This window comes from Odontesthes bonariensis, chromosome 19, assembly GCF_027942865.1.
Source record: "Odontesthes bonariensis isolate fOdoBon6 chromosome 19, fOdoBon6.hap1, whole genome shotgun sequence".
Taxonomy (NCBI): domain Eukaryota; kingdom Metazoa; phylum Chordata; class Actinopteri; order Atheriniformes; family Atherinopsidae; genus Odontesthes; species Odontesthes bonariensis.
In genome coordinates this window covers 13076335-13090175 of record NC_134524.1, presented here as the reverse complement: position 1 = coordinate 13090175, position 13841 = coordinate 13076335, and the positions used below count along the sequence as shown (strand labels likewise).

The window sequence follows — 13841 nt, the reverse complement described above, 5'->3', positions numbered from 1 at the left end:
TTGATTCATTAAAACCATTGCAAATCTAATCTATACTTTAAATGAATCAAAATTAGATTCATGGATGTCAGTGTTTTGTTTGACATGACTAACTTTCCAAGTCTTATTCTCTTGTTAACACAAATACATGAACACTGGTTGAAATACAGGGAATTACAGCTAAATATTTACAGTGCTGCGATATACAACTGAATTTGTTATAACTGAAATGAGGTTGTAACTCTTGAGTTATAGAAAACTCCACTGTGTCACTAGGGTGACCAAAATCTGTGTTTTTTAAACACAGCAGCTTTGAAAACACTGGACCTTATTTGTCAAAGGTTTCACTGATGATTCATTGTGGCTAGCATCAGAAAAACCAGAGCAATGGAAAGATATTCAAATGTGTTGAGGCTCAATTTCCCCTTTCACAGAGAACTGTGGATAATGTGTTGGAGCCAGACCAGTAGGGGGTAAAATAGCTTCATCAGTCTTTTCGAGTCAAAGTGAGGTGGAGGGAAACAAGTGAAACGCCGATGCATAACACTGACATTTTTTAATAGAATTCATTTATAACAAATGGAACTTGTGTCAGCAAAGAAATGATTTCCGTACAGACTTCTTTCGCCACCAATGTAACCTAAGTAAGAAAATAAAAAGCACTCCTTTCATTCAGAAAAAAAAACAGTTTACGCTTACAACTAATCAGAGGTAATTGTATGATCTTTTTAACAAGCCATTTTTTTTTTAACAATTTCATTATTTAATTTTCAGTCTATGCATCCAGACGAGAGATAGATAGAGAGCAGAGAACACAACGTTTATTTCTGTTAAAAGACACTCCAAGCTTGAATGGCTAAGCCACAAGAACAGATGATTGGGGGAAAGATTTGTCTGAAGTCATCTGCTGGAGTAACCATGGCATCAGAATAGATGCTCTTTTTCGCCACAAACTTTTTTTTTTTTTTGTCTTTTTCAAGGGTGATACCTTTTTTTTGTGTTATTTACATACACACAAAGTGATCTTTTGAGGAGATTTTTTCCGTAGATGGGTTCAAGTAATATATTATTGGGTTTAGAATCAATAGGGCAGTGCATAGTACAAAGATAGAGAAAGTGCAAGTCTTCCTACCTGGCCAGCTTTGGCCACTCTGCAATGTTTTACCATGCATATGAAAAATCTAAATGAATAATTAAAGGAAAACTCAACATGTTCTTAGATTCGAACATAATGTTACATTATCCACAATGAGGTTAAATAATAGCACTTTTATATTTCAAAATTATGACAAACATGACCACGAAAGCAGTTGATGGTTAAAAGGAAAAAAAAAAGAAAAGAAAATGCTGCTTCAGTTAACAAGGAAAAGAAAGCACCTGGAATGCACATCCACAAAGCCATCAGAGAGGGTATGGAGAAGTTAGCGATGATGCTCAAGATGATGGCTGAAACATGAATGATTTAAACCTTTAGATTGTAACATAAGTCACAAAAAGAAAGAAACATCATGGCGCGCTGTATAGGATTGTCAGGGTAACAGGACAGATAATTTTCTCTCTGAATCTGCTTTCTGTTGTGATGCATATAAAGTCAAAAGGCATGGAGAAGAAACCCTTCAGTGACTACCTGTGCATTATGCATCCTTTGACCAAATCTATTGTGGAATCGTTTGCCATGTTTAACTGTTTTTAAATATAACCTTCAGAACAGTTGGTTAAAAGCTCATTACGTTTAATTTGGACCTTGAGACTAGTACTTACGAACTGATCCCTCCTACATTTTAGTTCTGAGACCTGTATTCCAGTCCCTGACGCTATCTGAACATTTTACATACCATATGTTTTCTGGCTTTTTGTCAGCTGGACTGCCTTCTGTGGTGTTTAGCTACGTATAAAGTGTTTTGTTCTAATTCCCTCAGCCACTGTAAGGCCACTGAAAATGAAATACATGACCTTTGAAATGTTCTTATTTGCATATATAATCTCATCATGTGACAAATGAATATTCAAGGTAAATAAACTATACATTTACATTTACACTAGATGCTGAGATTAATTAAAAGATACATGAAAGGTAAATTAAGCATTATAAAAACAGGCATAAATATAAGGCACTCTAAATGCAAAATTAAAAAAAAATGTCATTACCATTGAATGCTTTAAAGAACCACAAGAAAGTGACGTCTTTGTACCTTGCCCTATTGAGTGGAACTGTGAGTGTGACCACTCTGCCTCTAATTAGAAACTGTATGAGAGCTTGAAAAATGCAGCCGCGAGTGGGGTGGGGCATAAATGTATTGAGTGAAAAACATATCCACATAAAAACCCTATCTAAAACACATTTATTGCACAAGAAAAGATGCACTGAATCAGAATACAGTTTTGTCCTACTGATGTGCATTCCAGTGAAAAACCTCTTCTTTTCCCCTATAGTACACAACTCCCGATTTGAAAGCTTTCAATGACAATCAATATTTCATATACTTATACTCATAAATGATGTTCTTTATCAATATATTTAGAATGTTTATATATATATATATATATATATATATTTATTTTGATACACATATTTCACATATATTTGACAATATGTACGAAATATTTATATATAGATATATTTGAACCAATCCATCATGTTCTCTCTTATAATCATTGTAACATGGAAGAACTAAGATAATCGGTAGCAGCAACTTCATACTTTGCTCATCCCTGTTGATTCCACAAAGCCCAGTTTATCTCATGGGAGCGATTAAGTTATGTATGTGATCATGGACAGAAAAAGTTAAAAATAAACAACAATCAGGACCAAAACATAACTCTTATATTTTGGTAGCATGAATTCTGTTCTGTGCAACAAACGGAAGGAACAAAATGAAATCATCATAAGCAAAGAGATTCTCTGCAAAACAGCACAAACCTTAGAACAGTTCTACAGCTTTAAAAAAAGGAACATTTATGTAACTACATTTTAACACTTTTTACCAAGTGATAAATTTGTGTAAAAAAAGGAAATTCACACAGTTCAAAAAAAGCACGTCAGCTGTATAATAAAGAACTACAAAACTAAATAAATGATTTTTATTTATTTCATAGATCATTTTTAACTTTACCCTCTCCCCACAAATTTAGATGATGAATACTGTGACAGGAAATGGGGTGTTTATTATTACTTTAAGTCTGTCCTGCTCTTGTGGAGCAAGCATTGTCTTCCTTTGCGTTGGGTTGTCTGTGTGGACTTGATTGTGAACAGATTATTTTTTTTTTCTTTACAATGTGCACTGAGTTTTTTCCCCCCGCGATTTTGTGTGCCTCCGATGCCTCTCGTAATGGTCCATAATCACTGATGCATTTCTGACGACGTCATTATTGTTCATTTACTTTTTTGTGTTGGTTTCATTTAGTTTTATGAGCCCCAGAATGAATCCTTGAAGCAAAAGAAAAGGTAATTCTGTATGATGCTTCAACAGTCAGGATTCCCTCACTTTGTGCCAAGGCAAGGTTTTATTGGGGATGGGAAATACTTGGTCCTCTGGGAATCATCTTTTTCATTTTTTAGACAAGTCATGTCGCACATCCAACACTTAATGAGTTGTTAGCAAGGAGTTAAGGAGTACTTTCTCAAGCAGGAATTTATGGCTCAGAAGAGAGGCTCACTGGGATTTCTTTTTCCAAAGCACCCTCTGCTTTTATCTTCCAATACTGGATCTTTTACGTTGCATAGTGATCAAAGCTTCCCAAGTACTCCAGGCCAGCCCTGTAGCAGAATTGGTATTGATCCTAGAAAGGGAGAAGAGAAAACTTAAAAGCTCTTCATCATTGAATGTATTTATGTTTTGCCCATTGTAGCCTAATCCTAGTGTAACATGACATTTCTAGACTGCCATTTTTTTCCCTTTAAACTCAAAAAATTTTTTGTCTTAGAAAGCTATACAAAAAATAAGAACTTAAAAAATACAGGTTGATTTCTAAGAAAAAGCCATTAATTCTGAAATGATGCAAATATATTACAGTAGTGAACAGACACAAATAATCTAGTCCGGATATTAAATTAAAGAAGATATTTAACAGAGACTTGCTTAAGTTGATCTATATTCCTCAAGTTTTCTTAAATTTGAACCTTTTAATTTGAATCAATTGGAAAATACTATTAAGTTAGAAGCACTGTAGCCGATTCAATGTGTTGTCCACAGTCTTGCAAACACCTAAAGAATTGTACAATACTGTATACAAGCTGTGATGTGGCTGGGGGCAAAAAAAGAGAAGACTTCACCTCTGTCTGCACCATAGCTGGTCTTTGTGTCCGTAGCATTTTCACTGTTTGAAAGATGTCTACTACGCCCTCATATCTCATTCGTTCCAAGACTATGCTGAGGGTGATGAAAACTCCAGTTCTACCAACACCCGCGCTGTGCAAGAGAGATCAACAGAGCAGAGGATGATGTTGAGGCCAAAAATGCTGTGTGTGATTTGTAAAATGTTGATGGATTTGAAACATTTCAAGAGATATTAGCATTAAGTTTTACTTCTTACAAAACTCCATGGTGTGCTTGGTTATGCTAGCTGGTTACTTACCTACAGTGGACCGATATAGGACCATCTTGGCCGAACTGCTCTTTTGTTTTATGTACTTGACCGATAAAATCGATGAAACCCTCTCCTGATTTTGGCACTCCTTGTTCGGGCCAGTCTGTGAACTGAAACTGCCTAACTGTCCGTGACTGTCCATCCTGAAATAGAAGAAAAGAACAAATGGATCATCACACAGAAAAAACACAATTCAACAACTCTTTACACCATAATAATGACTGTCTTGTTTGGGTTTAAATTGCAAAGCATGAACCTAGAAAACATGTGGCACACATGTGGCATCAGAGAAATTTATTTTTATGTTAAAGATGTCATGTTACCTGAATGTATTTAACACCAAATCTAAAACTCCAGATTCCTATGATATGCTACTCTTGACAGTGTGTTGTGAGTGTGTTGACTTTGAGGGGTGTGCATTTCTTTAGTGATGTTGTATCCCCTTGATAAGGAAAGCAATCCCATTGATGAGACAGTGTAACACGCTCTACAAAGAAGGAAGCCTGTGCCATTTATCTGTCTAAGCCTTTGATGGAATTAAAAAAAAAAAACTCTGGCAGTGCATAGCTGCCAGCATTGTTATTATTTATTTATTTTTTTTACATACTGACATGTCTCAAGTTTTCAAAAAAATTATATTTATGCGTCTGTTACACTTTAGGCCATTTTGGTATAAACAAATATTTGAGAAAAATGCAAACATATTGAGTAAATGACTATTGGAGATAAATCCAGGTATCTCCAACAGTCAGTCTGTTCTCAGAGTCAGTGATGCAGATGAATACCTCATTAAAGGTATAAAATGCGCCTAAGTCCCCACAGATGAGTAATTTTGAGAGGCCGCAACCTTCTAAAAAAGGTAATAGCGTGTCGGCTTCGACAACAACCAGATTCATAATGAAGTGGACAAAGCACCAAATTTGATGAAAAGCCCACAGCTGAAATACGAGGACAACAGCTGCACTTGACGGCCGTTATCTTTATAATTTGTTTCATTCATTAAAAAGCAGGTTTTGTCCACTTTTACGACTGTCCTTCCTGCAGCAGGGCAAAGCTAAAGCACCAACAACAGCGCTAACACAACCAAGCACAAGTCAGATTGCTCCACACATTTAAGAAACTGTCTCCAAGTGGCAAAGTGCTATAACATGTGCACATGGATAGAACTATCTTCCATTATAATGACATTAAGAGTTAGAATATCATTGCTGACCCCTTTTACAGTTATTATCCTCCAAAACTCTAGGGTTCATCACAAATCCAGACACTGATTTTAGAGCTCCATTCCCACATGCTTTGATCTTTGGAGTTTTTTCTATAAAACACTGTCTGCTTACTCTGGCATCAGTCACTTTGAACTCTCTCAGGATATACTGGGGCATGTTATACTCGGCCATTGGATCCACCACAAAGTACTGGTATCTGGCCGACCTCTCTGCAGGCCAGTACTGGTGGCATTTTTCCTGGAGAAATATACCACAGTGAGTCACAACATTCTCTTCAACAACAAGCTTTAAGTGTTCATTCTTTAAAAAATGGGTCTTTTTGTTAATACTGTAAATGCTGCCAGGAAACCTTTGTACTTAATTCCTGAATCTGTTTGTTGTATTACATATAAAGCTGCCAAATCAAAGTAATATGAAAGTAAGATGTACATACCCTGCCCATTTCTCTAAGCTTGGTGAGCATGACGACTATAGTGGAGTTATGCTCCCAGAGCATTCTCCAGAAGTCCTCTGTGGTTTCTGCCAATGGTCCCTGTGTTGCAATGTAAGCTTTCTGTTGCCTGAGGGAATTAATCACATGATACAAGGTGTGATACAATCACCATGGTGATATTTGACTGACTAAATATTTTTGAGTGCACTGTACTTGTCCAATTTGATGAGCCATCTGATTGTTGATTTTTTTTTTTTTTCTTTCTTTCTTTAGTTTTCAGTTTCCTTTTTTAGACGTACCTGTACCCATCAATGAAACTGGCATTGATGTAGTCGGAGCCCTCAACTCCTCGAATGGGCTGAAGACACACTCGTGTAGACTCGTATGGCATTATGTTTACAAGGCGGTTCTTGAACTTGTTGCAGGGGAGATTGGCACTGATGAATCGTGATGTATGGGCTTTAGTGTTAGCTAAACGCTGCATTGGGATAAGAGGAAAATAGATATCTGTTAGCATAATTGTGCCAGGGAGGAGTACTGACATTTAAGTGTTTCCCCAATGACTAACTCTATTAAATGATAACAGTATATTACACAAGTTAAATATACGAAAAACTTATGCCTGGGAAATAATCAAAAGCATGATAAACTACACAAGGCTGGTTCATCTAAAGGTAAAGGTTGGATAAGACTTGGAAATGGATACACCAGCGAGTCTTGAGTGGACAGAAGTGTGGTGTAATGTAACCTGTTCATCTTTTTATGATATCAACATCCATCACATAACAAGACAGTAGATGCGTGACAAGGAAAGCAATATCATGCATACAGCAACAACACAGATTGCTAAGTGCTGGATAAGGTTGGCTAAGCCTTTTATTGTAAATGCTCAAGTCATTCTGGAAACTGTTCTGTGGTGGAGAAAACCTGTGTTTGGCATTTTCATGTAAACTTAGAACCCTGTTACTCAAGGAGGAGGAGAAGGCGGAGGGGGTTATGGAAGTGGAAACCAAAAAGGGTGAATTTATCGAATGTTGGGTTACATGAGCAAGACAAGTAAATAGAACTGAGAGGAAACCACAGGCCCCATGCTGTCTAGTCAACCTACTGGGGACTGGAAAAGAGTTGACATTGAAGCCTGTATGTTCCCTGGGACTCAGGATGCCAGAAAATCATGCAGGGTAAAACTTTTTTACGTGTGGTTTGAAATATTCAGAATATATTAGCGGCAGTCTTTACCTTGAACTCAAGTTCCATCCCAGTGACATTTTCTCCACCCTCTATCTGTGTCAGTTTCTGGATGTAGGCGTATAGGTTTCTGGCGGGCACTTCGGTGGTGCCGCAGTTGACGGCCTCCAGGAGCGCGTCATGTATGAAGACATACTGGTCCTCTGTCTGCACCATGTAGTTGCGCTGGGCACGCATTAGTGTGACATGCCCGTAGATATCCACAGTCTTCTCGTGTTTGATACGTTCAAGCATGGCATCAATCACGATGAAGCAACCTGTGCGTCCCACCCCGGCACTGTAGTCACAAACAAGACAAAGAGGAAGAATGTTACTTACATGTAAATATCTCAAACCTGACGGGCTAATTAGCTTCCCTGAACCCATCTTAGCATCTGTACATGATGGATCAAACTGCTTTGATCTAAAGTCAAACCAGATGCATCTTTTCTAAATGTGTACAGGAGCTTGAAAAAGTTGGATAAAGTTCCATATTCTTCCAAGTTTGCGACAACAGAATGAGCCATTTAACTTGAAGTATAATTAAATCTGAAGTGGCACTGTGTCAAAGAAGGCTCGACACTGAGGCTTCTGCTGGCTCAAAACTGGCTTTGCAATTTATTATTTTTACCTCTAGACCCCACCTGTGCTCTCCATCTGATCAGAGATAATCACTTATGCAACAGCGATATTTAACCTTTATCTCATGGTTCTGAAAAGTGCCACTATAGAAAATGTGATACACAGTTGCATCTTTTTCCATGGCCTTGCTAATGTACTAGTGACTCCAGAGAAGTGCACCTGACTACAATTAAGGCCATTAGATTAGTACAGTGCACCTAAATGGCACAAGAGCTTATAAAGAGGCACTGAAAGGTAGGTCTCTTCAGTAAGAGTCACACTGGTGCATTTTTACAGTCATGTGTGAAATACAATCGTAAAAAAAATCTATAAATAAATCATTCTGGCAAAAGGGGGGAAAACTTTTCCTGTTTCACTTTGACTTCTCCTTGCAAACTAGATTGAGATATGCTGTATAAATGTAGCTCATTCAGCAGACTGCTGACAATTTAAAAATGCTCACCCCTGCATATGACATGTTTTAATAGCGCATAGCTCAGCACTGAAGATGCTTCCTGATGACAATTTATTTACTGTAGGGCAGCAGGGTTGTGTTAAATCTTGCTCGTTAACTCTCCTCTCACCTCCGACAAAGCTTGGCATTGCCAAGACAAGTCCTTGCACTTGACACGCGAAAGTAAATAGGTTATTCAATTCATTAAGCTGACATGCCTACAAGGTGTGAGCCATGCTCACGTGCCTTCTCCTTCTGAAGAGGCATTTGTTTTTCATTTGCTGCGAGGAATAGTATAAGAGTAGAGAAGGGAAACTCAAGAGGCAGTGAAGTTGGTCCCCAGAGGCCAAGTCTGGTTAATGTGCCATGCTGCACTGGAACTGTGCAAATGCGAAATAAAGACTGGTATGGGAGTCATTCGCCTTAGCAAATGATCTCATGATTACCTCCAAAATGGCTAACCCTGGCTAAATGGAACTTTTTTTTTTCTTTCTGACTAAACTCCTCACAGCTGTAGGAAAATTAAAAGTGCATGTGTGTAAAAGACAGAATTGGGGTGCAAAAAAATGTAAAAGGGTCTCAGGGATTTTTGAAGAATGAATCACTTCCAGGTCTGAAAATGCTTCAGACCCTGGGTGAAGGATACAGAAACTAGATATTTCCTCTTTTACAGCAGCTGTTTCCAATCTGAAAACATTATACAGTGCAGACCTGGATGTGGGAGAGTGATGACCTGCAGGAGAGCAACTGACAGAGTGACAGCACAGAGATAGAGAGTTGGAGGTAGAGGAAGATGAGGAATGGGAAAGGGATGTGAGAAGAAGGAAGGCAGAATTGTGTTAGGCAGCTGAAGAAGCTGTCACTATTGAGGTTATGTAGTACTCAAATTAGTTTTTGCAAAGGCTGAGACGCAGAATTACATATCAAATGCATTTTCTTTTTAAATGTAGGACTAAAAAAGGCTAGGAACATTTGTAATATTCCTTTATTGACAAGTAATGGTATGCGTTTGTGCAGGGGTGAGATGGTGCAGAAAGCTGTCAGAGCATTTGGCAGCTGAAGGAGAGCTGGCGGACTGACTGCACTAATGACCTGACAGTGCCTTTTCAGCCACTCAAAACCAGCTGCTTGGGACATTGACACACACTAAGTGTCAAACTAATATGCTTTGCAAGAGTTAAGGGAATATGGGATAGGAGAGGAAAAAGCAGTGTAAAACACAGCTGCAATGGGTCCAGTGAAGATAAAGCATGAACAGCAGGGAAAGCAATTACATATGTATTGTTACAAAATATCTCGCTGTCAGCTTGCCTGTCACCATTTTGCTACTCTGCCTACAAAATGCATTGCAAAGCCAGTATTGACCAATTCAAACCAGATTTTGTGCAAAGGAAAATAATCGTTTTACTGATCAGCATGGACTGAAGGAAATAGGCCTCTTGAACATCTGGCGTCCAAACACGAAACTAGGTGCAATCAGGTGAGATGCACCACAACTAGGGGCTGCTACAATGAATTTCAATGGTAGCCCCCTTTTTTGTCTTTTTAATTTCCAAACCAAGAATCACAGTTCATAGAGGCTTCTCAAATCAGATCTTTTGCACTCTTCTGCTCTCCAAAAGTCAGATCAATCATGCTTTAAAGCAGGTGTTTAACAGTTTCACTTGTTCAATCAAAAAGATATGTGACCAAGGATTGTTCTGGCTCCCATAATTGATTTTTATAAAAGTTCTAAATATTTCCTCCTAAGACCCTTGTCATGGTCTTTGCATAAGGCACATTTGCATATATGTAAATGGTTTGGTTTGTCAATTGTTGCCATTTACAATCTGCTTTTCTTCATCTTTGATTAAGATGTTTTGAATGTGCATGAACAGATTAAGCAAATCAAAATTGTGCGCTACAGCACACAATATTTTTTATCTTAAGAATAACAGCTTAACCACAACATGTGGCTTATGCTATTTTGCAAGTATGTAAATATAACAGCTTGCCCTATTTAAAATGGTGGTGAAACATGAAATTGGGAAAAGCAAAAGGACTTGAACCATGGATGTAACTGTATCTGATGGGAAGCCAGAGGAATTCAAAAGCCCCAATCAGCCTTGTGACATTAATTCCTGCAGTTTTCTTCATGGTAAAAAGTCAAGTTTTTTATATTTGAAGCGATTCACCAACTAGCACTAATTAACTTCAGAATGCGGTACTTCTAAGTTTTCAGTAATCCCCTTTCCCTCTTTGTCACTTCTTGACAAAAGTTTGTATCCATAACACTCTTCGCTGCTTTTCTTCAAACTTTTTCTTCCCTCTGTCACTTTTTCTGTGCAGAGCCTCTGATTGACCCGCTGAGTTAAGTGAAGCCAGGACAGAAGTCTCTGTTGTATGTTTGATCCCTCAGTTTAGTGCCTGGCTACTTATGGAGCTGAGAAAACTGAAGTTGCTCTGAAACGGATTTGTCTTTGATTTCAAACCCAAATAAGCCAAGGATTTGTGGGTTGGTGATATGTAATGTAATGGCGATAAAGCAAGGAATATGACAGTATGTGTCACTATGTGGGAGGAGATTATTTTGAATTTGCTGAGAGAAATGACACTGGTTCTCTTTGTGCTGTGATGCTGAAATCACCTTATTTTAACTGTATTTTGTAAAAGATGGTGGGCCTATTTGTTTGGACAACAGAGACCTGAAGTGTGTTTCCTATCAAATAATATTCTCCTTTGATCGATGTTTTTTCCTCTGGTTCAAGTCCGTTTTCTCCTTTTTTTTTCAATATTATCAGTACACAAATTACTAAAAAATAACATCTAAATAACCATGGATATGTTGTTTTTACCATATGTATTCATATATTCATGACAGCAAATGGAGAGGAAAACAAAATCGATTTCATGCTTCAGAATGTTTCTGCACAACTATGTTGTTTCTTACCTGCAGTGCACCACCATGGGCCCTGCATCTGGAGGATTGCAAGCTTTCACCCGTCTCAGGAATGCCAGGAACGGAGTGGGGTGCTCTGGTACCCCGTGGTCTGGCCAGGCAGTGAACTGGAACTGCCTCACCTCTCTCTTCTCACTGGAGCCATTCTGAATATGGAGAGGAAGGAAGGTTAGTGACTAAAACATTTCAAGTCAAACACTTCATACTTGAGGTGCTGTTGAAGAGATCACTGTATAAAACTAAATCCTTACTTTAAAAAGTGCAAATGTCCTGACACAGTATGTGGCCAACTCTACTGTGTCCAGCAGTGTTATTTGGATGAGTCCATATGTCTCTGTTGCTCTCGTGGGCCAGTATTGATCACATTTGACCTGCAGCGAGGGAGAAACGTCACATAAGACCACATCTAAGAAGACATTTAGGAACTACTTTTTGTCCCAATAGTTAAAATGAAAAAAGTAAAATAAAATGCCTAATGGTGCATTTCTGCAATGTATTTGGTAGTTATACAGTAAAGCTCCACTCTACCAAGTCAAATAATGGCATAATGAATGTTCAAATCCTCCTTATTCCTGCTGACTGGGTTTAATTTTCTAATCAATTAAATGGCCTGAGATATTTGTACACACCCAACAGTGCTATTAATTGTTGTGACATACTCTATAATTGCAAATGTAAGCTCAACGTCCAGTCATATTATCGTCTCAGCTTTATTGCTACTTGAGTTTGCAGCTATGTTTCCCACTAAATGGCTTAAAAAACACTTTTCAGGTGTAGTGTTACTGCTCAGCTGACAAAAAAACACAATAACTAAGTTCCTGTAGAATTGTTTTTCTTTATATTGTCCATATTTATTTGCATGCTTTTAAGAGTGCATTTCCCACAGGCTAACATCAGCAAGCTCCTCATCATATCCTACTGAATGAGTCTGTTGAACTGTGAAACAATATAACAGTTGGAAAGCAGTCTGGAGTACTCCTCTAAAGAGAGTACCATCCACCAATATCAGTTCCTCAACAGCCGTTATCACATTGACATAAAAAGCAATAGAGTGTGTGTGTGACACTAGGACAAATGACACCACTCATAATAGTGTTTACTTGCAAATAGTTGAGCTTTAGATATGCAAAACATACAAGGACAGCTTGAGTGCCTCCCTACATTGGTTAATATGAAAGTCACAAGCTATTAGCTGGAGCAAATGCACATTATGAGTTGCAAATGTCAAACTATATAACAGTAAAGAAATATCAGGGAAACAGCCATGAATCATGTTTACATCACAGAGCTTCTATTGAATAAAATGTATATCTAGCATCATGGATATACATATTTACCTTCGGATGGAGTCAGCACTCCAGTTAACAAAAAGACACACTCGAAAAATGCCTTTATGTGTGAAGGTTGATAGCTTATGGTGAATGAATGAATAGCATTTATTGTCATTACACCTTACAGCATAATGAAATTACTGGTCTTGTAGGTAAGCCTTTGTGTACTCAGTGAAACGGTGCACGATGTTTGAAAAAGTACCAACGATCAACCACATCGCTTTCAGGAGCAGCAAGTGCTTACTGCAGAGCAGAGTGGCTTGTATTTTATCACTGATTGTAATTCAGTGCTTTCAGCAGGAGAAGGCCAGTAAAGTACGTCAAGCTACTAATTAGGTAAACCAGTGCATCAACACTGGGACAGCTGAAAATATCAGGAGGAAGAATGGAGGTTGGCCTCTCGTGGAGGACGAACATGTAGCTTTTACACATTTGTGGAAAATTCTTTATGAATATTCACATGTTCAATAAACAATGGGGAATTGGTGTGAAAAGCTTGAAAAACTACACACTTACTCTGGACCTCTCCTCCAGTTTGGTCATCATGACTACGATGGCACTCCGCTGCTCCCATATCATCCTCCAGAACTCACCAAATGTCTCCGGCAGAGATCCTTGGGTGGCAATGTAGGCATTCTGCTTTCTGTAGCCATCTATGTAGTTGGCATTAATATAGTCACTTCCAGGGATACCTTACAAGAGAGAACAATATGCACATTTTTGAGCTAAGGAAAAATCTGATGCTAAGAAAAAAAAAAAAAAATAGGAGGTGGATGGAATGTATAAAAGTGAATATACAAAAATGTATTATTTGGGCAATATGTGTCTTTGTCTTTTTTCCTGACAGTTTATTGGGAGTAATGTCAGATTTTGTCATAATGTGCTCAGATAACGCCACGTCTGTCTCTCCTTTGTATTTCCTAAAATGATGTCAGTAAGGCCAATGTTTTTGGTAAGAAAAATAGTAAAATCAGTCACTCTCTGAAGCAGTGTTGTTGCACAAAGGGATTTGGGTTTGCTATCAACAACACATTTAAATCAACAG

General features: G+C 38.1%; 1 protein-coding gene across 31 annotated transcripts in view; it reads right to left on the bottom strand.

The window, feature by feature from the left end:
- Window positions 1-520: 520 nt before the first annotated feature.
- LOC142369208 (receptor-type tyrosine-protein phosphatase delta) overlaps window positions 521-13841 on the bottom strand; it is a 377816-nt gene continuing 364495 nt past the window's right edge. For all 31 annotated transcript variants that reach the window (XM_075451481.1, XM_075451493.1, XM_075451486.1 and 28 more), the window contains 10 exons: window positions 13313-13488; window positions 11717-11836; window positions 11457-11611; window positions 7465-7750; window positions 6525-6703; window positions 6226-6352; window positions 5904-6029; window positions 4555-4709; window positions 4253-4388; window positions 521-3759 (listed from right to left, as the gene is read on the bottom strand). In XM_075451481.1, the coding sequence (XP_075307596.1) occupies window positions 3691-3759; window positions 4253-4388; window positions 4555-4709; window positions 5904-6029; window positions 6226-6352; window positions 6525-6703; window positions 7465-7750; window positions 11457-11611; window positions 11717-11836; window positions 13313-13488 (1529 nt within the window). In that variant the 3' untranslated portion in view covers window positions 521-3690. The remainder of the gene's footprint in view (window positions 3760-4252; window positions 4389-4554; window positions 4710-5903; window positions 6030-6225; window positions 6353-6524; window positions 6704-7464; window positions 7751-11456; window positions 11612-11716; window positions 11837-13312; window positions 13489-13841) is intronic.